The following is a 26,433-nucleotide window of genomic DNA, read 5'->3' on the forward strand; positions in this document are numbered from 1 at the left end:
AGATGGAACTGTAAAAATTAAAAAAAAAAAAAAAAATTGTGCACAAGCTATGACATGTAAACTACTCTCACCCATGCCAAATATTTGTCATATTCATGGAAGATAAGTGCACGGTAAATCTCACATGCTCTTTCACCACACCCTCCCAAGACGATGTATGCATTTATAACATTACGAGCCTCCAACAATTTGTAGCAAGATATATATAAATTGATATTACAATACATTAAAAGTAATTGATTAGTTCCCTAAGGTGATGATTTAGAGCGAGATACACGTGAATCATTTTGAATTGTGATGTAAGATAATTGAGGTTGTTAAAATTGTTTCAAAAACATCAAATACAATTTTGATTATGGATCATTATTTTTTAATCTAAAAAAAATATGGACAATGTAACTTTTTATGCAAAACCTTACAAGAACTAGGGGTACATAGATAGCATACTAGTACTAGACTACTAGTAAGATGGTGCCGATGGTGTGGGTTTTGGGGTTAATGAACTTTTGCGGTTATAGTAGATAGGGCCTAAATGAGGGCGGAACTAGGGGTCTGGCTAAGGGTCCAAAGTATTGAGCTTAGCCCGCCCCCATTCAAAGTTAAGTCTATTTATATATCAGTTTTCAAATTTGCCAAATGGGCCCTTAAAAAAATTAGTATTCTGGGCTCATCTGAAACCTATTTTGGTACGCGCGATGCGCCTGTTGTTTTTCACACTTATTTTATGCTACATATCCGAAACTAAAATCAATTGGGTTAATAAAAAACTCGATTCCAAAATTCAAATTTGAATCGATTATTAAAAATTTAAATTCTCGACCCGATTTGTTGCTCTAGATGTAAGAAGATCCCACTAACCATAGTTAGCAATTATGCGAATTATTCGTTTAATTTGAAAAACGCTTAAAAAGATTGTATTTTCAATGATACGAAATAATTCATAAATTCGGCAATAAATCATTAATTTGTGAATTATTCGTACTGTCACTATAAGTTTGTTGAATATGTTGTCAAATTTTATCGTATTTTTTTATTTTTAGCTTCGTAGTATACTTGAATTACTTACAAACCCGAACTTTTGCCGTCTCCATTTTTTTTAATCCAAATTGAAAAAACAAATTCTTATCAAAGCTCGAATATTTTCCGCATCAAATTTTTGTCATATTATGAATTGGTAACTATGCCACTAACCCACTAATTTAAACTAAATATGTTAAATTTGTATGGATTAAAAAAAAAATGTAATTTATAAAAATTTGTCTAAAATTTATGATGAAATTGTCGAAAGTTCGGATGACATAGGTTGTAATAATAGTGTGAAAATTTGTTTGGAATTTCCGATGAAATTATCGAAATTTCGGATGGTATGGGCTGTGGCATGGGTTGTAAACTTTTAATAATAGTGTTTGGGCGAGAGTAAAATTGGAAAAACAAAAAAATAGGTATAAATTCTATTGTAATTGGGCAGGGCCGGCCCTATGTCTATACTGTCTAAGGCTTTTCATAGGGCCCAATATAAACAAAAGAACAAAAGACCCGTGAAGCTCTTAAAAAACAAACCCAGACAAAAACCGATAATAGTGTTTGAAACAAAGTGCCGGCGCTTCTTTAAAGGAGAGAGAAGAGAAGAGAAAGAATTGGTTCATAAAAAATTCTCAGGTTAGAAATTAGGGTTATAAAAAAATGAAGTTAGCAGGATTAAATACAATAGAAAATGCACATGAAGAATCAGTATGGGCAGTAACATGGGTCCCTGAAACAGATTCAAGACCCCCTTTATTACTAACAGGTTCATTAGATGAATCTGTTAAAATATGGGAATCAGATGATTTAATTTTAAAAGGAACAAATACTGGCCATTGTTTAGGTGTTGTTTCAGTTGCTTGTCATCCTTCTGGTGTTATTGCTGCTTCTGCTTCACTTGATAGTTTTGTCAGGGTTTTTGATGTGGAGACTAATGCTACTATTGCTACTCTTGAAGCTCCTCCTTCTGAAGTTTGGCAAATGAAGTTTGACCCAAAGGTAAATTTTATTATAAAGTTTGTTTCTTTGATGGGGTTTTTAGTAGAATGTTACTTGAAACTACTACATTGTTTGTCACTGTTGTTAGTGTGGTTTAGTTTATTGAACTGTATATAGTAAAACAGCTGATCAGGGACACTATAGAAAGCACTTTCGATTATGGATGACATGATTGGGATACTGTCGCCTTTTGTCGATATAAGGCTCCACTGCTAGTTTTGGACCACATTCAAGTTTACTTCTTATTCAGGAACCATTACAGAGTTATTATTTTAGAATGTAATTTAGTTATTATTAAGACGTTGTAATTATTTATTTATCCTCATCAAGCTGTCCGTGTTCACACACCGTGTCATGTTTCATTTAATGAGTTCGCAATTGGCTGCATTTGCTTCCTGTTTGTAACTAAATGGAGATTAATTATTCTTAAATAGTTATGTCTTATCGTCCGTCATTAAACTAGTATCTTGAGTTAGTTTTAGTTTTAGGTTTTGCTGTCCTTTTCAATCGATGTTTGTCTGATGAGTATGATCAGATATAAGAGAGAACTCAGATTTTTCAGTTGGTTAGAGTTATCACTTTAAGACACTTTCTTAGTTTTGGTTTAACATTAGACACACGGTGTGACAAGGTATACTGTGCCTTGGTAGAGCTTGCAAATGATTTAATTGATGGCTAGTTACTACGATTAATGAAATGTCTACTAGACTTTTACTACTTTTAGTAGTTATACTTATTCTAATACTGGCTAGGATGATAGCTTATTGTGGTTCTGTTTCCATACTATTAAACAACTGCAGTAAGCTTAAAGGCCAAAGCATGAAGGATGTTTTAAATTGTTTTTCCACTTCTTACAGAAGGGTGGTCTAAACTATAAGAAGTTAGGAGCCTCTCTTGCTTATGGATGGACATTCTGTTAAAAACTATGTCCTCTTGCAATCACATGATCCGGTCACTGCCACCTTTCATCATTATAAGACTTTACTGCATTTTCTTTGACTACATTTCAGTTTTATTTTTTGCTGCATTTGGTTCACCAAAAGGTGGAAAAGAAACATATCACTTGGTGTTTGGTTAATTTGGAAAAGGGATTCTTCATTAGGGTCAAAATGAGGGAATTTCTATCTTCTCCCCCTTGACAGTGAACTTTTTAATTTATTGTTTTTACTCCCCTGATTTCATCAATGCTATTAAAAGAGAGAGGTTTTTAAGAAGTGAGAGAAAGATCTGTCTCCGTCATCTCCATTGAAATTGATGAGTCAGGAGAGAGAAGGATTATTTGCCGCCATTATGATCTTGAGAGAGAGAGATTGAAGTTTTTATGAGTTTTTTTTTTTTTCTTGGACAGGTTTTGAGGGCGTGTAATAAATCAAAACAGTCTTCCATATATGAACCAATCAGCCAAACAATTTCTTTCCAAATGAATTCAAAGAATTTGATTTCATCCTGAAGTAGAATTCTCCAAACCAAACACAGCCTTTATTTTGAAACCATCATAGAGTTACTTTTTTAGGATGTAATTTAGTAATTATTAGGACATTGCAATTATTTTTTCATCCTCTTCAACTGTGTGATGTTTCATTTAATGAGTTTGCAAATGACTGCATTTTTGTATTTAAATGGAGACTAGTTATTGTAAATAGAAACGTCTTATGCGACCATCATTTAGAGTTTGAGTTAGTTTTAGGTTTTGCTTTCTTCTTAATCGATGTTTGTCTGACGAGTATGTTCACCTAGAAGAGTACTCAGATTTTTCAAATGATTAGAGTTGTCACTTCTTAGAGACTTCATTAGTTTTGGTTTAACATTGAATACATGGTGTGTGATGACTGATGAGGTATTCTGTGCCTTGGTAGACCCGGCAAATTATTCAGTTGGGTTGAGTAATGATTTATGTAGTACTTGTAACAGTTGTGATCATGTTTTACTGGTCGAAAAAAGAAAAGAAATGAAACAGAAAACAGTTGTGATCATGTTTTGTTTGTAGTGATGTTGTGGATGTGTTAGCTTTAGGGAAGAGTTGCCCCTGTCACATATACATTGAGAAATCCAGAAACCATAGTCTGTCCCTTTAAGTTGTCGTGCCTTGTTCGTTTAAGCATTAAAAGACATCCTGAAATATGTATGTGCAGTTGCCCACAGCTCCCGTGAAGTATTGGATGAATGTTAGTACTCTCAATCTCTGTGAACTCCTAAACCATTACTGTTCGTCACTTTGTTTTCTATACTTGCTTTTATGGATATATTGTTCCCATGACTAAGAAAAGGAACCTACATGATAAGTATCAACCTAACCATTAACTGCATTTGCATTCTTGCTATCACCTGTGTATAGTGAATCCCATTAAATATCTACGTTGCTGATCAAACCCCTAAGGTAACATTGGTTGTTATGTTTATCGTAGTTCTCTCTTGCGAACTCATTGTCACAATTTCATTTCCTTCAGGGTACTGTTCTGGCAGTTGCTGGAGGGGGAAGTGCATCAGTCAAGTTGTGGGACACCGCCACTTGGCAATTGATTGTGACTCTGTCAGTCCCTCGTCCTGAATCATCTAAGCCCTCTGATAAGGGTGGCAGTGGCAAGTTCGTCCTCTCAGTCGCATGGAGTCTTGATGGGAGAAATTTAGCATGTGGGTCCATGGACGGCACAATTTCTGTATTTGACGTAGCGCGAGCTAAATTCCTACACCACCTCGAGGGCCACTTTATGCCTGTTAGGTCACTTGCATACTCTCCTATTCATCCACGTGTGCTCTATTCAGCCTCTGATGATGCACACATACATATGTATGATGCAGAAGGGAAGAGCTTGGTTGGAGCTATGTCAGGTCATTCGAGTTGGGTGTTGAGCATGGATGTGAGCCCAGATGGTACTGCACTTGCTACAGGATCAAGTGACCGGACCGTCCGACTTTGGGATTTAAGCATGAGAGCTGCTGTCCAGACAATGAGCAGCCACAAAGACCAAGTATGGGGGGTGGCATTTCGTCCACCAGGAGTGACTGGCGTGAGGGCTGGCCGGCTTGTGAGCGTGTCTGATGATAAGAGCATATCATTGTATGATTACTCATAACAACATGGTGGCTGTAGAGAGAAAAACTGTACTTTCTGTATGACTTGTTTGGCTAAAATGAACACAACTGATATTCATTTATGTTTAGTTGAGCTAGTAGAAGTCAGATGTTTCAGAATTTTTCTTCCTTGTGCACTGTTGATGTTTGCATTTGGATCTTTGTTGTGTGGTGACTTGTGGTTACTGCTTAAGATTATTGTTTCTGATAAAACGTTTATGGAGAATGACTTTCTGATAGTTACAGTGTGTGTTGTAGTGATACGTAAGCTAATCTGGCTGAGAATAGGGGCATTATTGTGGTTGTCATAGTTATACTTGTGACTTGTTTTCACCTTACACTGTTGATATATATGGATTGCCCACCATAAAGTATGAACAGGTAATGATAGTTTTCATCACCGTCAGTATGATATGCATCCCCATCTGAGCAGTACCATGGTCACAGCTGCTGTCACCCTTATCAGTAATGGCATAATGCATACCGTTTTTGTGCATTGAGAAGTACAGCAAACACAAACACAGATCTTGCGGTTGTATACTTGTATGCACTTGTTTTACCAGGAAGAAAGGTGACACGGCAAAATGCATGGACGTCAATTATATTCTCAAAGGTACCGCTTATTAAAGTTGAATTTGACAAATTGGCCTCTTATTTCTTGATATTTAATTAGTTCACCTAATCTCCATAGACTTAAACAAATATTGCTTTCTGACCCAAAAAACAGTTGATTAATTGGCTCACATGCTCGTCCTGTACAACCTTGAAAATAATAATCCAATTCAATAAAATAATAACATCTCCGCAGCCAGCATGTTCAACGTGCTTAATCTCACCGCCACATAAACACCAAAGAACAACGCTGAGCAAGTCCAATGGGGCCTATATGGGTGGCTAAAGGCAAAAATAACACTTCAATCACAAAAGGGTCATTCCAATAAGACTGTTAAAAGGGTCTTAAATTTGGAAGGAGTAAAAAATCCAATCAAAATTAAGACTTTCATTTAGTAGTTTTTTGTAATATCGTTCGGAGGCGGACGGACGACATAGAAATTATACCACCATCCGTCCAAAAAAATTTCAAAAAATAATAGATGGACGGCAGAAACTATGCCGACCCATTTAACAATTCAAAACAGAAAAACACGGATTGGATTGGTTTTTTGATTTTGGGGAGCCAAATTTAACTGAGCAAGCTAAAAAGCCTATGTGGCAATTTGTTATAAACAAACATTTTCCTCCGCTAAACAACAAAAAGTAACAGTGCCACGTCAGTAAAAAAAAAGCGTTGCATAGAAGCAACTCCTCTTACATTATCCAGTCATCACTGACCAACCAACCGAACATGCTGATGTTTTATAACAGTCAACTGTTTCCAAAAAAAAAAAAAAAAACCAGCTCAATCCAAAAAACTCTCATGGCTACTAACCTTCTTCTCCGCATTTCTCATCTCCATTCCACTTCATCCATATCCAAAAATGTTCACACCGGGCCTCTTTTCCAACACCCCAAAGTAAACTTTTCAACAACAGCAACAAGAAGAAGAAGAAGCAGCAGCAGTTATTGCACCATTCGTTCAAAAGCAATAGATATTGGATCTCAAACTGAAACACCATATTTACAAACCAATACGAAAAGCTCACCTTCGATACTTCTTGATGTAACTGGGATGATGTGTGGAAGCTGTGTGTCTAGAGTAAAGTCCATATTATCTAACGACACTCGTATTGAGTCTGTTGTCGTTAACATGTTAACTGAAACAGCAGCTGTAAAGTTGAAAGTGGAAGAAGAAGGGAATAGTGTTGGGGAAGAACTTGCTTTGAGGTTGACTGAATGTGGGTTTCCTTCTAAAAGAAGGAGTTCCGGGTTTGGTGTAGGAGAGAATGTGAAGAAATGGAAGGAAATGAGTAAGAAGAAAGAGGAAATGATTGTAAAGAGTAGGAACCGGGTTGCGTTTGCTTGGACTTTGGTTGCTTTGTGTTGTGGTTCTCATGGTTCACATATTTTGCATTCTCTTGGTATTCATATTGCCCATGGTATGAATTTCTTACTTTTTATCTGTTTATAGTGTAGTACTTGAAATGAAACAATGCCTAAGAATTTAATCTAATGCACATCGAGCTCAAAATGTTAAATGTTGAAAAAGATGCATCTTGAAGAAAAATTTGTTGAAGTACTTGATATGTAATAACATCATGTTCATCACAAGTTATGGAACTAATTGGAAAGAACACGACTTTTATCTTTAATTACTTCGGTTAGTTATCCAATCTTTGATATGGAAGAATTGTAGATTTTGTAAATGTGTTCTGATGTCTGCTTATCTGATTTGTTGGTGTAGGATCATTTTTCGATATATTGCATAACTCTTATGTGAAAGGTGGTCTTGCTTTGGGAGCTCTGTTGGGGCCAGGCCGAGGTTAGTTTTGGTGTGCTAATTAATTTACTAGTTACAATTTTTCAAGAAGACTGGATTTAGGTACTGAAATTTGAAAGTAAATGTGCTTAGATTGAGTCATTGACAGTTTTTGGTGGTTTCATTTGCTGCAGACTTGCTTTTTGATGGTCTGTTAGCATTTGGCAAGGGTTCACCAAATATGAACTCTCTTGTGGGATTTGGATCTATTGCTGCATTTCTTATAAGTGCGGTAAGGTTTGCTGAAAAGTAGACTGTTTCTTATATAAATAGTTTTTTTGAGTGATTTGGTTTATCTGTTCCTTATAAGTTGTCTCTCCTAGTAGGTGTCATTGCTAAACCCTGGGCTTGGATGGGATGCATCATTCTTCGATGAACCGGTGACTTTTTATAATCTTAATCTTTTAAACTCCTGACTGGTTTCTTAATGTACTCATGTACTTGTTTGCATGCCCAATCTTAGTTAATCAACAAGAGTAACCTTAGAAGTATGAAAGTATTAGAGGCATGTTTTTTTTCCTTAGTTTCCATGGTCCACTCTTTGTGATATAAAACACCTATAGAAATCTAGATATAAGAAGCTTTCTTGATCAGGCACTGTAGATGAGACACTGTTTTGTTCTTCAGTATATGCTATAGGAAGAGTGCATTACTAATATGCATCATATTATTAATCGATTGAACTCGTTCATCGCTAATTTCACTACATTGTAATACGTTCTCCTTGCTAATCCTTGCCAATCGTATACTTAACTTGTTGGCCTGATCTCAGTGCCTGACTTAGATTTGAAGTAGTTACACTAAAATATATTGATAGGGAAAAGGTTTTGTTGAATATCACGAACAATATCAAAATATGTTCAAAACAATGAGAACGGAAAAACTTTTTTTGCAGCTCCCAAATGGACAAATTGTCAACTACTCATGGCAATATTATGTATGAAAAAGATGAACATTGTATCCCTTGGATATAGTTCTCAAGATAAGCTGTGGTTTTTTAGTATGCAGGTCATGCTTCTTGGTTTTGTTCTTCTTGGACGCTCTCTTGAAGAAAAAGCGAGACTTAGTGCTTCTAGTGACATGAATGAACTCTTAGTAAGTGCAACTATTTTTCAGACTTTAATTAATAGCATTCTAATAAAAAATATAGATTTCTCTATGTCTGAGTTTCAGAACTAACTCTGAATTTTCTGCAGTCACTAGTATCTTCTCAATCACGATTAGTGATTACCTCGGTTGAAGGTGACCTATCTGCTGATACTGTACTCGGTTCCGATTCAATCTGCATAGAAGTTCCTACTGATGATGTACGCGTCGGAGATTCAGTCTTAGTTTTACCTGGGGAAACCATTCCTGTAGATGTGAGCCATTTAAGCAAGCTTTTACATTTCCTATGAGCTACGACCATTTCTTCGTTGACGGCTGACTTGCTTATGTGTACTATAACTGTCTTTTGACTACCGACTCAGGGAAAGGTTATGGCAGGCAGAGGTGTTGTTGATGAGTCTATGCTTACAGGAGAATCTCTTCCTGTGTATAAAGAAAAGGGCTTTGCAGTTTCAGCTGGAACAGTAAATTGGGTATGCTTGCGTAAGCTTAGAGCTATCTGACTTATTTACCACTACTAGGAATAGCTTCAATTTTCATGCAGTAATGCTGAAGTGGCCTAATACCAAATCAGAGACCTAGTGTGCTTATTAAGTATTAACGTACAGAGAAACTACTTTTATAGACCTTATCTGGTAGTCTGTTATTAAACTTGCTTTCTGGAGGATGGATTTTGACGTTGTTTGAAAGAAATGCAATTGTTTCTTCTGTCAGGATGGTCCTCTACGGATTGAAGCCACTACAACTGGTTCAATGTCAACAATTTCGAAAATTGTACGCATGGTAAGTACGCTTCTCAATCATTGATGTCTGAAGTTTGAACTACCTGTTTACTAAGTACTAGAGCATGCTATTCCTGTTAACTCATGGTTATGGATTCGTCAAGTTCAGAATGCTTAAATGTTTGCGTATCCAGATTTATAATATCATGGTAAACCACATGATATGCTATACTTTGTTTCAGCACTTTCCCGACTTGAAGACGCATGGGATAATTATTAAATATTTATCTACAAAATGGAAACCTCCAGAGGGGAAGCGGGGGGTGGGGGAAGATGATAGTGGGTCTCTCCCCTGCAGTAAAATTATTAAATTAAGGGTTTAGAGAATAACATGCTAGATCTTAGACTTTGTGAATTATGAACATAAGAGGTGTAGAGGGAATTTTAGGACGATAGCATTCAATTTGAACTTTCATGCGCATAACAAGATTGGTTTTATGCATTTGGTTTAATTTGTATTTAAGCTTGAGCACACTTGGTAGTGAGCTTCCATTCCTTTGCTTTCAGGTTGAAGATGCTCAAGGTCATGAAGCACCTATACAAAGGCTTGCCGATTCAATCGCTGGGCCATTTGTGTACACCATAATGACTTTATCAGCAGCAACTTTTGGTTTCTGGTATGCAGTACATTGGGGTTGCCTGCCTCTTTTCCTAGCTATATAACAGATGATGTAATATGAAAATGTAATGTGATTGAACTTCAATGTGTTGTATGCTTAGTAATCAAGAAATAGAAACTTATAAAACTTTAGCGGTTTGAGACTAAGTTTTGGAAAAAGCTGTTTCACTGTTTAACACCATACAACCATTGCAGTATAGCCTGAAATAGTAAACTGTCTATGATGAGGTATTTTATTGCTCATAATTATGGTACTTCTTCAACTTCTTTTCATGGATTGAAATGGCTGTTATCAGTTGCATCACTTCATTCAGGAGCTTATTTGTAATTAGGATTTTCATTCGAACGAGGAGTGTCCTTGAGCTAGGGATGAACAACAACATTGTCATGTTTGGTGTCTCATTGTCGGTTTTCTTTTTTTCCCTTCATCTTCCTTTCCCTCCCTCAATTTGTTTCACTCTCACCATCTCGCAAATCAGATTTTGTGATTTTCTTCTCTCCAAAGCTGACTAATTTCTTCTCTTCCTTCTCTTCTCTTCCCTCCTGCAAACCCCAATCCCTATTTTCAATTCCTTATCTCCAATCCCCGACAAGATTCCTGATATTGTCACCGTCACACGGTTACTAGTAAATAAAGTATGCACATGCTACTTCTCTTCCTTACACCTTTAGTGGTTGTTGTACATGTGTTTAGGTACTACATTGGAACTCATATATTTCCAGACGTATTGCTCAATGATATCTCTGGACCTGATGGAAACCCATTGCTTTTGAGTATGAAGCTTGCAGTGGATGTCTTGGTGAGTATCTAGAGACTATATGTTAGCTTAATGATTTCTGGACCTGATGAGAACCCATTGCTTTTTTGAATAGCATACTAAGTATACAAAAAATGTAGTTGGCTTTATTTTTTGATTATTTAACTTTTTATTTATTTGTTTGTTTTTCTGTTGAAGGTGTAGCTATCTTCTTTAAACGAATTACTTTGACGTGTATCTAGTTTTCTAATCGAGTTCTCTTTGGCTTACGTGATAGTGTGAAAACAATTTAAACAAATTTAAGATAAAATGCGTTATTCAAGCTTTAGTGGATAAAAACATACAGACATAAATATGTGACAGATAAGGAATACTGTGAAGCAGTTTGGCAAACCTGCAGTGTGGCTCTTAGAATTTACACATGTATCGTGATGACTTTTCAACCTTTTTGGTTCATGTTTTAAATCAATAATGCTTGATCCAGTTACCTTGTTGTGATGACATTGTCTTCTCGATAAGTGAAGATTGAAGTATAGGTCCATGAATAACATGCTTCTCTCGCTGTTTTCTGGTTCTGTAGATTGGATGAATGTGATGATAATCTCCTACATAATAGTAGACCTTCTTTGAAGATGAACTGTATAAGTTTATTGTTTTTATTCTTTTTTTACTTTTCCTTTGCTTCAGGTGGTTTCATGCCCCTGCGCGTTGGGCCTAGCTACACCAACCGCCATCCTAGTAGGCACCTCTCTTGGTACATCATCTAGCCCTATTTGGTTTTATCTGATCTGCAGCCATGTGTTGTTTGCTGTTTAACTTTTTGTTACTACTACCTCAGTGTGGATTTTGTAAGAATTGATTGACTGCTCTGTAAGAAATTACAACTTCTTGGTCCTCAGTACAGTACTATAGTTTCTTCTTTGTTACTTGGGCCAGGGGCAAAACAAGGACTTCTTATACGAGGAGGAGATGTATTGGAACGTTTGGCTGGCGTAGACTACGTTGCTTTAGACAAAGTATAATATTGAGTGCCTTCAGAATTTATTAGTCTGTTTTCTTTTTATTCTGTGTTATTTAAACCAAGGAGGAAAGTGCACCATTTTGAACTTGTATTATTAAAAAGTCCAATATTCTAACTGATGCAATTTTCAACGTTTCTAGACCGGAACCCTCACAGAAGGTAAACCTTCTGTTTCTGCTGTTGCTTCTCTAAATTACCAAGAATCGGAAATTCTTCGGGTTGCTGCTGCAGTGGAGAAAACGGCATCTCATCCAATTGCGAAAGCTATTATAAATAAAGCAGAGCTCTTAAATTTGACTGTTCCTAGCACCAGAGGACAGTTAACGGAACCAGGTTTTGGATCCTTAGCAGAAGTAGATGGATCCTTGGTTGCTGTTGGTGCGATGGAGTGGGTTCATGAGCGTTTCCAGAATAAAACATCACCCTCTGCTTTAATAGATCTGGGGAATATTTTGAAACAACAAACTTCAATTGGGATATCATCATCAAATGACTCAAAAACTGTTGTATATGTTGGACGTGAAGGAGAAGGTGTCATTGGGGCTATCGCAATATCTGATACTTTACGCTACGATGCAAGGTCTACAGTGGACAGGTACCTCTCCTAAAAATTACTTAGCTAGATCAAGTGGGAAAATTAGTACTTTTGTCTTGAAATGATTAGGTGATTCTAGACTGCAGTAAATGCCTTAGTACACAGATCTAACACAAGCATTTTCGTTGTTAATTATATCATGAAGAAGTATTAAAACGCATGGTTTTTTCAATTGCACATTATCCTTCTTTTTTCAACTGCATGGTTTTTTATTACGGATCTTAATCGAATGCCCAAAACTACTAGATAGTACCTTGCTTCTTGGTTATGATCTGTAGTCATAGCCATACGAAGCACAGGATGGTGTAACGGAGCCCAGCAATGCCGCACCTTGTCCAGTGCTTGGTGTTGGTTGTGATCTGTAGTCCTAGCCATACGAAGCACAGGACGTTGTCCCTTTCTGTGGTGTCACAGAGCCCTTAAGCAAAGCTGAACCTTGTTGTGCTTGGTGTGGCAAGTGCCACTGGGTGCGCTACTATCCGTAGCGGCTAAGATCTTTTAGGGTGATTATACCATTTCTAAAGTTATAATTGAGCATCTACACAGTATCATCATATTCATCTTTAAAGTTTCTATAGATGTTAGTTTTTTTTCGTTAGTTCTCTAGAATTAACTATCTGTCTTTCCTTGCACTTACTCAAATGTTCTGTTTTTCAAAGGCTCCAGAGCAAAGGAATCAAGACAATTCTCTTATCAGGTGACAGGGAAGAGGCAGTTGCAACCATAGCCAAGACGGTGGGCATTGGAAGGGAACATATCAATGCTTCCTTGACCCCCCAGCAGAAATCTGGTCTTATATCTGCCCTGCAATCACAGGGACATCACGTTGCAATGGTAAACTGATATTTATCACTCAACAGGCTGAGCTCTATATACATTGAAATGCAATCCATGTATCTCATATGTATCGTCGGTTACATATATGGCATAGTTATTCCTCACAAGCTTTGAACTTGGCAGCGATCATCCTTTGTTTTGTTGTTCTAGAATTTCTTAGGCGTAGAGGAGAAAGAAATATAAATATTTCTGAGGGTTAATTGAAATGTAGGTAGGTGATGGCATAAATGATGCACCTTCTCTCGCACTAGCTGACGTTGGGATTGCATTGCAAGTCGAAGCAAAGGAAAATGCTGCATCTGATGCAGCCTCAGTAATTCTTCTCGGAAACAGGCTTTCACAGGTACTCTTCACTCATTGTAAAGTCGTGATTCCCGTGCATCAACTGAAGAGTAACCTCATGCAACTACTGCTACCATGAGCGTCATCCATAGCTGTACATTAGCTGTACATTACGTGGGAGTATTTGATATGACCCACAAGTGTATGATGTATCCATTGACAAAGATCCATTGTTCTTTTAATACATAATTAGACTGGTCTTTCCTCTTTCATTTTTATATGAGGGTGCTAAAATAATTGCCTTGCTTCTCTCTCCCAAACTTACTTACAGGTAGTAGATGCACTAGATCTTGCACAGGCAACAATGGGTAAAGTTCGTCAAAATTTGACATGGGCAGTAGCATATAACATTGTTTCCATTCCCATTGCTGCTGGCATACTGCTTCCACATTTCGATTTTGCCATGACACCTTCACTTTCTGGTAAGTTGATTCATAAGAGAATAATCGATTAATTGAGGTGTATTAATGAACATGTAACAACCCATGAACTTGGAACATCATTTCCCTAGGTCTGGCGGAGAGCTTTCTTGTGAAGATGTTCAGATAATTCATGTGTTAAGGAGAATTGGATAAGATTCTTTGTGCATTCATTTGCTAATAATCACAACAAATAAAAAATAAATATGTTCATCAATGTATGCATAAAAATTACATACGTCTGTTCTGCTGCAAATCCTGTACTGTGATAAGCTAAAATGCATAAGCATTGTAATTTTTTCCTCTTCTAGAGGATAATCAGTTTTATCATGTGGTGATTTTATAGAAAGAATCAGGGAAACACTACTTCCTAACAGTAGGATTTAGTCAGACACCTAACATAATTTATTGGCTACATGCACTTCTAACTAAATATTCTTTTAGTGGTTTTTGATATGTCATCTCTTTTGGCAGGGGGTCTGATGGCTTTTAGTTCCATATTTGTTGTCACAAACTCTCTGCTGCTGAAGCTCCATGGTGCATCCAAGAGAGAAAGCTTGCCGCACTCAGAAACCAAACTCCCCACAGCTTAGGGAAACATTGTTATCAGTTATCACAGTGGAGAATCCGTTTTATGACTGTAGATATTATTATGACCAGTTTACCAAGGCCTCTATAGAGTTGATTAGTATTTTTTCACTGGGACTTGATTAACAGTTGGGTTTAATTTGTTACACTGAGAAAGTATCAATTCGATGTTTGACTTTGTTATTTAATTTGTAATTGGTTTTGTTTAATTTTAATTTTCATCATTAACATTAATTTGGCTTTGTAGTTTATTTTTTTCAACTATTCCAACACGACACAAAGGTAATGGAGAAACTTCCAACAACGAAAATCGCCAGCAGAGTGAGCATCCATAGAATTTTTTTGATAGTGTAGACGTGTAGTCAAAGGAAGTTGATGAAGAAATAAGAGTGACCCCCCAACACCATCAGAGACAACAGAACATTAAAAACATAAACAGTACAAACACCACTTATTATGATCCTAATAACGACTACTACCACTTATTTCCTCTTTCTTTTGGAAAGAGTACAATTTTTTTTGCAGTTTTTGTAATGTCATTTATTATTCACTTATTCTGTGAATTCAGTATCTCAATCATCCAAATAAGTGTCAATGAAGCATAGAAAAATTGCTAAACAAAGACAAAAGATGATAAACACAGTGGTATCTTTACTTCTTCTTGAATAGAAATAGCACAACCATCCACTCTTCTCCATTGTTATAACCAAATAGTTCAGCAACCGAGATGAAGAATGTTCGCCAATAGGCAGTCCACTTCACAGCCGAATCTTTCCCATAAGTTTTCTCCATTATAGGTTTTATGGACGTCAGGTTCAGGTCCATTCTCTTGAGCCACTCCTCACTACAAAAGTTATACTTCCATTATTGCATATCCGACAATATAAACACGAGAGCAGAATATATGAAAAGTCACTGCAATAAATCCAGCCTCACCTTGTCTGAGCGTAATGTTTTCCATTGACAAGCCAATGGTTGACGACAGAAACATCTTCCTGCATATCCACCAGTAAAGAATGTTGAGATTAAGAAACCATGTCTATAGAGCAAATAAACATGCTAAATTCTTTTGGAAGCACAAGTAGTATGCTGTATCAGTTGACAAAATAAAATAAAATAATGATAATACTAATAGTAAAAGCAGGTCCCACTGCATATGGGACATTGTACAGGAGCTCACCTGGAAGTAGAGAAGTAGGTTTGCAGAAGGCATTGTTCCTCCTGTGAAGAAGTATCTTGTAATCCAGTCATCGTCATTTGTATCCTGCACGAGAGTGAAGGCCAGAAAAAAGTTTAACAATCTATATCTTCAAGGACCAAAAGAAAAATGTGAAGCTAAGAGTTTAGAGGAAACTAACTATCGGTCGAGAAAAGAGAGACCAAGTAAATCATATAGCATGCCATGGATGTCGGACTTCAAATGGACTCTTACATCACTCAGTTTATGAAAGCTGCCTTCAGTGAAGGTGCATGTCATCTGTCCTCTTACTACTTAGTGCACCTCAGTGTGCCTTCCCTCCTCATTGTAAACATGAACTATTAATGACCACTATTCTTTCCATGTTTTTCTTGTTTATGTTTTCAAACTGTGCTGATATTACATGTTAAGTTTTGGATATAGCACACGAGTATATGACAAATTGAATAATTAGCAATTTAATTGTTTTAAGCAGGTGGTAGAGTAATAGTTCAGTACCAGTACCCAGAACAAAATTACAATAAATTGCTAGAAAAGAAGATGGCCTTGTGGAAGAGAATCAGTGTTACCTCAAAGTGATAGGCAAATGATTTGTGGCAGAAGTGATGGACAAAGAGGAGACTATCCTGCTTCATCCACTTGGATACCTTCTTAAGAAGCTCCTTATAGTTTTTCATATGCTGCGCAATAGAACAAGTGTCCAGAATCAAAACCAAATTAATCAAATATTTAATTTATATACGCGCTCAAAAAATATACCTCAAACATTTCAATAGAAAAAAGTCGGTCAAAAGATGCATCCATCTCAAACGTGCTAATATCAGCCACAATAATCTCCACATTCTGCAACTGCAGGTCTCTGTGCAACGATAATAAATTACAGAACGGAAGTTGAATGACTGAAGCACTCAAAACTTCCAAAAAGAGATAAGTCCAAGTTGATACTGGCTAAACGCACTTTGGTTACGTCCAATGTTAAACAATTAATTTTCCTAGTAACACCTTGCATGTAGCCAGCCTTCAGAAAAGATGCAAACATTTCCAATATTAAATTGAGGTAAGCCAATTTAAGGCATACTAAAAAAGCTACACACCTGCACTGGGAGTCGATATATGCTTTCTGAGTTGTGGAATTACAAATCCCTGTAACCTTGCAGTTAATATACTTCTGGGCAATGAATAAAGACAGCGATCCCCAACCACATCCTATGTCAAGGACAGTATGGCCATCTTTTATCTGTGCCCTCTCACAGTATAGATCCAACATTGCTTTCTCGGCATCCTCTAAGGTGCTTGAGTTATCCAAAAAGTAACAACAGCTACACAAATCCAGAACTGAAACAGATTAATTTCTTTAAGTAGTAGGGGTTATAACAACATTTCAGCAAGGTGAAGAACAACAACAACACATAACATAGAGACATAAACTGATATACACCCTATCAATAAACTGACTTGAAGAAAGTAATTAGCTTTACATGCGCCACTCACCTATATTTCATATTCTTTCCTAGCACCATGTTGAAAAATGAGGTGGGCAGCTCATAATGTTGGGATTTTGGTGTTTCGGTCTTGATGGCTATAGGCATATCCTGAAGAGCTGCAAAAAGCAGTACAATTTGAAGCATGTCAAAAATGGTCTACCAGCATTACAGGAACAGCTTTGACATTCATTAGAGACAAACATGCAAAGGCAATAAGAGAAATCTCTCCCAAAATGATCTTTCCTATTACACTAAATGACCAAATGGATGATGCAGAGCTATGGTGGTGACTGTGAGCGAGCACCTACGTGAGTGACACTCTTTTGCCCACCTAAAAAGGTAATGGTATTTGGTGCCAGCATTTAATATTCTGAAAAATATAGATTATCAGATCTTCCATCATGCATAGCTTTAATATCCACCTTTACAATGATTGATTTCAAGAAATTTTTTATTCTCTCAACACAACCAGGGAGTGAAATTTCAAGATAAAAAAATATCTCAATGATTAAAATATAAAAAAGTAACAGCAGCTTAACACTGGTAATGTAATTTCCACAAAATTGCTGTCAAAACCTGAAATGCTGATCTTGAACAAAGGCCGTTTTACTTCAAAAAAATGTCTGGTTCTAACCTCTCTCGTGTCCCCATTGTCCAATAAATCCCCTACATGTGTGTAATCTCTCCCCTTCTTCTAATAGCTAATAGAACAAGTCTTGTTTTGATCAATTTCACAGAAGACACAGATGCATGTGATCATGAGTAAAGCATACAGTCACATATAGACAGGAAGTTATTGGAATACATCCCCAGACTCTGCACTTTCTCTCATGGGCTCTCGATGGATAAGAGTCAAAGACAATGATGGAGCTTAGATTTCAGATTAGATATACTAAAACTTAATAAAATCTTGAAGCAGTGTGCCAGCTTCACCAAAAAGTCAAGGCTCCAGTGTAACGGCTTTTAATGGTATAGAAATCTCCCACCAAGGTTCTCTTGCAGAGTTTGTGTTGCATTGAGTAGGCACAAATGTCGGCAAACCGCGAATGTACTCATGTAGCACAATAAGGCACTTGGGAACCCTCAAAACCCCATACAATGCCACAAAATGGTGCTTCAATCATGATAGATATTAAAGATCCTAAATTTGGAGTCAGTTAACTAATGCTTCAATCCTTTTTAAAAAAAAAACAACTTAAATAAAATAAATGTTGTATCAATTATGTGCTTTGTACATTGCTCATAAATCAGTAAAACAGCCATGAAATCTGAGATATAAAAATGTACACTAAACGAATGGCATTCTACATATAAAGAAAATGGTACGAGACTAAGAGATAGATATGCATTACAGTGTGCAAACTGAAGGAGATGATCGAGTTGCTCTTGAGAAGTTGGTTTGTAACCATCACGAAGACGAGTTGATAATAACAGCTTAGTTAACTTCCTTACTATCAAATCAGGTAACAGACCACGTTCTAATGAAGCTAACATCATTTTAACTGTGGCATTGTATGGTACTTTAATCAATCCATCCATTGTCATTTATTTTTTGCTTCCACTCAAAAAAATGTCACACACTCAAATCTAGCAATCTAACTGAACAAGATTCTGATTCCTGTGGATAGATTTGTGGGCCAGTGCGTGGTGATGTGTCCAGCGAAAATGACTTGACAAATTTGCGGCTTGCCATGTGCCACAACACCACAAGCAAAACCATTAAAGAGTTGCACGATGCAATCAGGAGGCCCGTTCCCATTCATAATGGCCAGTAAGTAGCTTTGGTTTTTGGGCCTTGTATATCATGGATGCAGTTGAATTCATGGGCCATGTATGAACGAAATTTTCAAAGTAATTGCAAATTGGAAAAAAGGCATTAAAAGCGTTTTGGATAACTGGTTTTGGAACACTGTTGTAAACTTGTAATTCATTTATCTAAGGGCATATCCAATATAGGGTGTAAACTGTATAGATGTAAAGTTTACACTTCAAATATAAAAAACTCTTTTCAATGAGAGTGGTATAATGTAAATAATAGATTATTAGTTGATAAAAGAGGTGGGGCGACACTTTGACCAACGTCCGAACAAAAAAAATTTCGGACGTCACTTTAAGTAACGTCTCTTTCTAATTATAAAGTAATTTTTTAACTCGAACTCATTTTAAATTTAACTTTTTTTTTACACTTTTTATTAAGAGTATAGAGTGTGGATATTTATAAACTATACAATAGTACACAATTAGAAGTGTAAAATCCTAATGGCACTTACGCAAAACCTAAATGGAATTACACCTCCCATTGGAGATGCCCTAAGGCAGTGCATCTAATGTTCTATTTGTTGAAGTTCTTATGAAAGGTAACGACAAGTCGGCAACACAGATCCAAGGCCAGAAAATACAACGACTAGACTTGCTGGTTTGGTCACTACTGATGCTTGAATTAGACGTCTTGGGAAAACAAACTGATCCATATTTCAGCCAATTGAATTGAATAATGAATGTACCTTGAAACGCCAAAAAAGCACAAACCAATAATAGTGCTGCTGGTGTTTAGTGTTCTATATTCTATACTGGATAGATTAATATGCCGACCCATCATATATTCATATTATAGTCATGTCATTACCTAAGGAAAAAAAAAACTGACTCCATGCCAGCATGGGCAAAAAGACCCATTGATGAGATTTATTCCATTTTACTTTTCTTTTATGATAAGTATCTAAGTATCTAATAAGAATCTAAGTATCCTTTTCATTTTCCTGATGCCCAATAAACAATGTACTTTGACATAAGTGACATGATCTGCATTGGTTTGTGGGCCAGGCTCCGAGACCGTTAGATGTGTGATTCAACTGTCTAAAAATAAAAAACAACAATCTCGCAACCCTCATTTTTATGAGGATATTATCGTGGTAGCCCAAGCCTCACCTTTTAAAATATCTAACTTTCGTGCCAAGTAACAGTTGTTTTTTATTAAAAAAACTACTAAAAAGGGTATTAAATTTTACACTTTTGATAATATGGGGACCAACTTTTTTTTATTGACAGTTTGGGTTCTCTAACACCGTTTAAAATTTGTATTATTTTTTTTTCAACACTGCAAATTAAAAAATTTATATTAATTTTTTTCAACATTATAAATTAATTTATATTAATTTTTTTTTCAATATTACAAATTAATTTTCATTTGTATTAATTTATAAAATGAAAATTAATACAAATTATAAACGGTGTTACAGAAATTTGATAGAAATTCCTACATTACTGTCAAGAAAAAAAACTTGGTCCCCATATTGTCAAAAGGTGTAAAGTTCCATACCCTTTTTAATCGTTTTTTCTTTTTTATTTGATTAATAAACAGATATATGTCAAACAAACACGTGTTATCCACGTATATTTATAACTTTCCCAATGTTCTCAAAATTGTTAATCATCTCCTAATTAAACAGAGATTATATTTAAGTAAAACTTCGATTACAGAAAAGAGACCAGGCCTTTAAAACATCGTTCTCACTTGCACTTTCTTTGCTTTCGAAGAAGAAGAAGAAGAAAAACTTGTTGGGTCGACAACATGTGGAACAATGAAGAAACTTTCGACGATGGAGATTCATTTAGACGTGTGAAACAGAGATTCTCAGACAAAACTAAGGTAAATAATACAGATAACAAGCAAAAAAAAACAAGTATGTGTTTGTTTTTTTTCTAACGATTGGTTCTTTTGTTGTTTAATATTGTGCATGTTTAATATGTAGAAAGTTGCTGAAACAAAGGAGAAAACCAAAGAGATATTATCAAAACAAGCTGTTAAAATTGCAAAACAAGCTGAGGAACATGAAAGATTTATTACCAAGGTGTGTGTTTTTTTTTATAGGTTTTTTTCTTGTTAAAGTTTCGATTTTGGAATTGTTTGAAGCTTCAGATGGAGTAAAATCGTTTGATGGTTTGTTAATTATGTAGGTGACCCATCTATGTGGAGTTCTTGGCTTCGGCACATTTTGCTTCTTGTTGGGTGCAAGTGAGTAAGAAGGTTTATTTGAAAGGAGAAATGTGTTTGTTAACAAACTATTTACTTGTAACTTTCCTGGTTTCAGGACCACAAGATATTTCGTATGTATACTGTTTGTTTTTCGTCACGTTCGTTCCTCTCCGATGGATATACTATCGATTCATGAAATGGCATTACTATCTTCTGGTGAGCAGTTTTATGTCTCAAGTAATTTGGTAATAGTGTACTTATTGACCTTGGTATATTCTGAAAGTTCCATAAACTGGTAGGGAGTTCATCCAGAAAAGAAAATCTATAATTCCTGACCGCATCGTCATTCATCATCCTGCTTTTGTCTGAGTTTTATAAAGTAATTGTGTTGTACTTGTAATGATTTTGACAAGCTAGATAAGGAAGCCATTTCAAATTTTTTGAATCCTACTGTGACGCAAAGAGTAGGTCAAACGTAGGCAAAAAAAAATACTATTTTATTTATCTAGGGATCTTATATTGTCTCATGATTGCAATTGTATTTTTGTAGGATTTTTGCTACTATGCCAATACAATTTTCTTGGTCATGCTTCTCTTGTTTCCAAGAAATGAAAAGTTTTTCATGGTTTGCTTCTCCTTTGCAGAGGTAGGTATACTGCCACTCTTTACACTTATGCTCTGTATGGATGATTTGCATAGATCATGTTTTTGATGATATAACCTTCTGAATGCTACAACAGGGACCATTGGCGTGGGCGTTGATCGTGTGGCGATGTAGCCTTGTTTTCAGTTCTCTCGACAAACTTGTTAGTGTCTTAATACATCTTTTACCTGGTGAGTTCCTCTCTATCAAGCTATCTTTCTTGCTTTGAAGCACTCGGTTAGAGTTTGGAGTCTATTAATAAACAGATGAATTTTTTATTTTTAAATTTTTTTATTATGCTCGAGTTTGAAGTGTATAATTTGTTTATGAAGCATTGTGCTGGAAAGGAGATCTTCCTTTCCCAGTTCTCTCTCTCCCTCTTATTTTCACTTGATCTACTGACCATTCTTTGACTCTGAACCTTGATTTTTGTCCTCTTGATATATCATATTTTTTTGTCTGGGAAAGTCTTTATTATTTTAATAATCATAAATCTTTTACATACTATAATTTGAAAATTTCTAAGATAATACACTGTTTGTGTTTGTAAGTTCTTACTTATAGTAACTTTCTGTTAGTCCAAGAGCAGAAATTTGAGTTTACTATGTTACTTGAAGGGACAAACGACAAGGATTGAACATATCCCTTATAAAATAGTGTTAAGCACAATATCTTAAAGAAAGTGACTGGTCGAATTTTCATTTCTAAGTCATCCGAAATTTGGTGTTTCTCCACTTATGGTATTTGCAATTGAAATTGAAAAAACTGGGTCAGTGAATTTCTTCATATAGTTGGTTTTAGATGGGAATTATCACATTCTCCATACTGTAGATATGTAGTTGAACTTGAAAACTTTTGCATTTGGAGGCTTGGAATTGATAAGTACGAAATCTCTGTGGGGGCTGCAATTTATTTGCTTATGCTTGCTGGATTATCGGTATAGTCTGATGGAAAATAATGGTTGGAGTGACCTGACTTTCATCATAGTTTCAAGCCTTAACTACCTTACGAGGTCCAGGAGTTTCTCGCTTTATGGTGGATATTTCCTGTAGACAGGCTTGTGGGCTTTCTTGAATCTCGAGTTGTAGTCTATAAACTGTAGTTATTACTTGAACTTAGGGAATTCTTGTTTGCGACTACAGAGAGTGATTTATTTTGATATTTTTGCAAATATATTGTTGACATATATGAGTGTCCCCGAGCCTACTCTAATATATTAATAGAATTGACCCTTCACATAAGTTCGAGTTTATGGAGAAATTGACAATTTAACATATATGTTATGTCTTGTCATACTTGTGGTAACCACCAGATAACTGTTTTCATTCAGGAATTGTTTTCTTCACTATAAGATGGTGGGATCCTGCAACTTTTGAAGCCATGCACCCCGAGGGCAACGCAGGACGCAGAGCTTCATGGCCTTATGCAGAAGGCAAATCATACTTGTGGACTTGGCTATTTGTTGTTCCCTTAGTTGCTTACACCCTTTGGCAGATCCTCTATTTTCTCATTGTTAATGTTCTACGTCGACAAAGACTGTTAAGAGATCCTGAAGTTATGACTTCGTACAGGTCCTCTCTCTCTCTCTCTCTCAAACCATTGACCTTGATAGTGATTTATTGCTTCTTAATAAACCACCTCAGTCAATAAATAACTTGGGTGAAGGGGAGGTTTGTCTAAGCCCACCTTCATTTGATCTGGATAATCATTTTCAAGTATTGTCTGATTTGAAAAGCTGATAGCTGGTTAGGTATAATTCTAATGCGCATGTAATCATGTGTGGACTCTTTTCTGGTTTGACAGGGAGCTCTCGAAAAAAGCACAAAAAGCGAACAATGTATGGTGGCGGTTAAGCGGTTTGCTTGGGGATCAAAATCGTATGTTGATGTATATCCTCTTACAAGCAGCATTCACAGTTGCAACTATGGCTCTCACGGTGCCGATCTTCTTGTCATACAAAATGCATGTGATTTTTCAAGTACTGAAGGTATGTGCAGCTATATGGAATGGAGGAAGCTTTTTGCTAGAAGTGATGCCACGCCAGGTGATTCTTAAGGAGAAGAAAAAATTGGAGATGAAGCCCATTCCCACTCAGCTGGACTCACCAGTTTTGGAAAAAAATATAACTGAAAATGGCAACATGGCTGAGGGCCAGATTGAAATTAACAACTTGGCAGAGGCTGGGACTGAAATTAACAACTTGGGGGAGGTTCCCGAGTCCGAACAGCCATGCACAAATAATAGTAATGGCTTGTAAAAGTCTGTAAGGCATGTTTCTTGAAGAAAGATTCAACTGTCTCAGCTACTTGTATATCTGGCTAACAGAAGTTTTAGATGATGTGTAATCATCAGTGGCGAGGAGTGGGATATTGTTTGGAAAATAGGTTTTGACATATTTGTCTTAGGGTAGAGTCCCTTTTTGTATGTTTCTAAAGTTAAGTGTGTTTCAAGGAATATGTTAGCATTAGGAAGTTTGCACATAATCCATTCATATACTGAAGCTTCCGAATTTTTTCATTACGTAAAATTGAACTGCTGAAATTGTACGCTCTTCTAAGGTTTCCTCAGATTTATCATTTTCAGATGTTCCAGTGTCTCTGTTTGGGTTGCATTATTATCTTGATCTTATATCTGTCCTCTAATAGCTGTGCTTAGTAATCTATTTTGTTCCAGCTATCCTTAGAGCATCATCAATGCATTTCCATTTTTCGTTGTAACACCTTAGCAGTTTTGGTACTTCAAAATTTCTAAAACGAAGGGAAGAACCAGCTCATTTTGGGCAAAATTTGCTTTTTAATTTTGGATGGAAATAGTGTCCCGAGCCCAATGGTACAAAATCGAGCCATTTGGAATTTGCATAATATAGAGCCAATTGCATCACAGACGAGCAAATGATATTGCATAATATAGAGGCGTGATTTCTCCGTTAGCATTATTTACTTTTGTCCGCATAAATTCATCTTGGGTTTTTCGATCATCTTTTAGTCCCCTATCTAGGAATATAGGATAATCATTGTGATTGAGAAATTTTCAAGTTTCTTTTTCAGAATGAAAAAACAGTGGATATGAAGACATGTACATTACAATGAAAATCTTGATTATGGAAGAATTTTGAATATAAATATATAATTAAGGACAGAAATGTAAGAGCTCATGCATGCAATTGGCCGGGGATTGCATTTGCAAGCGACGACACAGGTGTCCGTCTCTCACAAGCATTAGTTGGTCAAGTGTGACTGTTAACGTACATTAGTACAAGCGAACAAGAATGAAGTCAGCAAATTAGAAATGATAGATTGTCCTAGTTTCACTTTCTGGAAGTATGCTCAACTCATACTGTAAATCCTAAGCCAAATTCTAACAATAAAGTAACAAAGAAAGGTCGATGCCTGACAGAAATAAAGAACAATATGCAAACTGTGAATTGGAGGTAATCAGGTTCTTCATATTTAGACAAATTGAGAGATGGACTACAAATTTCCCAGACTGCCTGCTACTCGAACAGTGAACATCTTTGGCCTGTATGTGGGAAAGGTGGAGTACATATGCTTGTCAATAGTCTTCGGCGCTTGGACAATGTATAACGCTGACATTACCACAGGCAACTTGCACAAGCAGATGAAAAAATACATACAGAGAATTGTGTCTTCAGTTTGTTTGAAAGGTACGCTAGCCAACTGACATAGAACAATGATTTTCTCTACATCCGATTCGCTAAAACCCAGACTGGCGGAGAATATCGTGAAAACAGTTCATTACCTCGGTACACTTCCTCACAGGAATCCTTCCCAAGAATATAAATTCCTGTGTCTTTACCAAGTAAACCTCCATACACCTCATGGTCGTCGGTGAAATATATACAATCTGCCTGCATCCCGGATAATCTGAGGCAAGGATAGAAAACGAGGTGTTGTTTCCTAACAGAAGACTATAGTTTCCCAGTGTTTTCTTTTCCTCCAACTTAGCACAACTAAAATCTGAAAAAGACCAAACTTTGCAGTTGGTTTCAAAACAGACAACATTTTTTTTTTATTCAAATAAACATTGTACTTTCAAAACATTTCAATTTAGTCATACAGTCAAATTAATTAACCAGAGAAACTCTCTTAGAAATTCAACTGAAAATCCAATATTATAGTGAAATCGAAATTTAAAAATGCAGTCATTTAAAACAATGAGTAATCTAAAAAGAGTCATTTAAAACAATGAGGGGGGCTCTTCATTGAATCACTCAAAGAGGCTTCAAGAGATCATGTCGAGGTGGATCTAAGTGCAAAGGTGCTAACTCTTAGCACAGATATGTCATGCCTTATGGTGTTTGGGAAGAAACGTATACACAATGAACATGAGCAGAAGGGTTTCCATGCTGTTGTTCAAGAAGGGATGCAATTGGCTACAGTGTTCAATATAGTTGATTATATTCTTTATGTAGGGGCACTTGATCTTCAAGGTTTGGCTAAACGAATGAAGGTAGTGAGTAAAGTCTTTGATGACATGTTTGAGCAGATCATTGATGAGCATGTTGACGCTGGTGATAAGGGTCAGCATTGAGAC

At 36.3% G+C, this 26,433-nt stretch overlaps 4 protein-coding genes across 6 annotated transcripts; 3 read left to right on the forward strand and 1 right to left on the reverse strand.

Moving 5' to 3' along the window:
- The first annotated feature begins 1,408 nt into the window (after positions 1–1,408).
- On the forward strand, positions 1,409–5,333 carry VIP3 (Transducin/WD40 repeat-like superfamily protein). The gene is made up of 3 exons (XM_086599864.1): positions 1,409–1,473; positions 1,545–2,022; positions 4,470–5,333. The coding sequence occupies exons 2-3, from the start codon at positions 1,684–1,686 to the stop codon at positions 5,094–5,096; spliced, it is 966 nt and encodes a 321-aa protein (XP_086455990.1). The 5' UTR covers positions 1,409–1,473; positions 1,545–1,683; the 3' UTR covers positions 5,097–5,333.
- Positions 5,334–6,444: 1,111 nt separating this feature from the next.
- LOC147507138 (copper-transporting ATPase PAA2, chloroplastic) lies at positions 6,445–14,787 on the forward strand. 3 transcript variants are annotated; one of them, XM_086599866.1, is made up of 17 exons: positions 6,445–7,130; positions 7,436–7,513; positions 7,645–7,742; positions 7,837–7,890; positions 8,519–8,605; positions 8,707–8,871; positions 8,980–9,090; positions 9,332–9,400; positions 9,907–10,016; positions 10,713–10,818; positions 11,464–11,530; positions 11,713–11,792; positions 11,938–12,392; positions 13,052–13,226; positions 13,441–13,572; positions 13,843–13,993; positions 14,465–14,787. In XM_086599866.1, exons 1-17 carry the CDS (start codon positions 6,446–6,448, stop codon positions 14,581–14,583), a joined length of 2,742 nt encoding a protein of 913 aa, XP_086455992.1. In that variant the 5' UTR covers position 6,445; the 3' UTR covers positions 14,584–14,787. The 3 variants fall into 3 exon arrangements, with proteins under 3 accessions (XP_086455992.1, XP_086455993.1, XP_086455994.1); XM_086599867.1 differs by lacking the exons at positions 6,445–7,130; positions 7,436–7,513 and having other exon boundaries at positions 7,646–7,742; positions 7,834–7,890; positions 8,512–8,605; XM_086599868.1 differs by lacking the exons at positions 6,445–7,130; positions 7,436–7,513 and having other exon boundaries at positions 7,647–7,742; positions 7,834–7,890.
- A 304-nt stretch (positions 14,788–15,091) lies between these two features.
- LOC147507139 ((S)-coclaurine N-methyltransferase-like) lies at positions 15,092–18,941 on the reverse strand. The gene is made up of 8 exons (XM_086599869.1): positions 18,613–18,941; positions 17,268–17,376; positions 16,871–17,095; positions 16,536–16,635; positions 16,346–16,456; positions 15,759–15,842; positions 15,515–15,573; positions 15,092–15,422 (listed from the first exon to the last, which is right to left on the reverse strand). The coding sequence occupies exons 1-8, from the start codon at positions 18,803–18,805 to the stop codon at positions 15,230–15,232; spliced, it is 1,074 nt and encodes a 357-aa protein (XP_086455995.1). The 5' UTR covers positions 18,806–18,941; the 3' UTR covers positions 15,092–15,229.
- A 1,720-nt stretch (positions 18,942–20,661) lies between these two features.
- On the forward strand, positions 20,662–24,475 carry LOC147507140 (glycerophosphocholine acyltransferase 1). Its single transcript, XM_086599865.1, has 8 exons — positions 20,662–20,909; positions 21,013–21,111; positions 21,218–21,275; positions 21,352–21,452; positions 21,787–21,882; positions 21,977–22,070; positions 23,210–23,450; positions 23,683–24,475. The coding sequence occupies exons 1-8, from the start codon at positions 20,832–20,834 to the stop codon at positions 24,134–24,136; spliced, it is 1,221 nt and encodes a 406-aa protein (XP_086455991.1). The 5' UTR covers positions 20,662–20,831; the 3' UTR covers positions 24,137–24,475.
- Positions 24,476–26,433: the final 1,958 nt, after the last annotated feature.

Source organism: Coptis chinensis, chromosome 3, assembly GCF_015680905.1.
Source record: "Coptis chinensis isolate HL-2020 chromosome 3, ASM1568090v1, whole genome shotgun sequence".
Lineage (NCBI taxonomy): Eukaryota > Viridiplantae > Streptophyta > Magnoliopsida > Ranunculales > Ranunculaceae > Coptis > Coptis chinensis.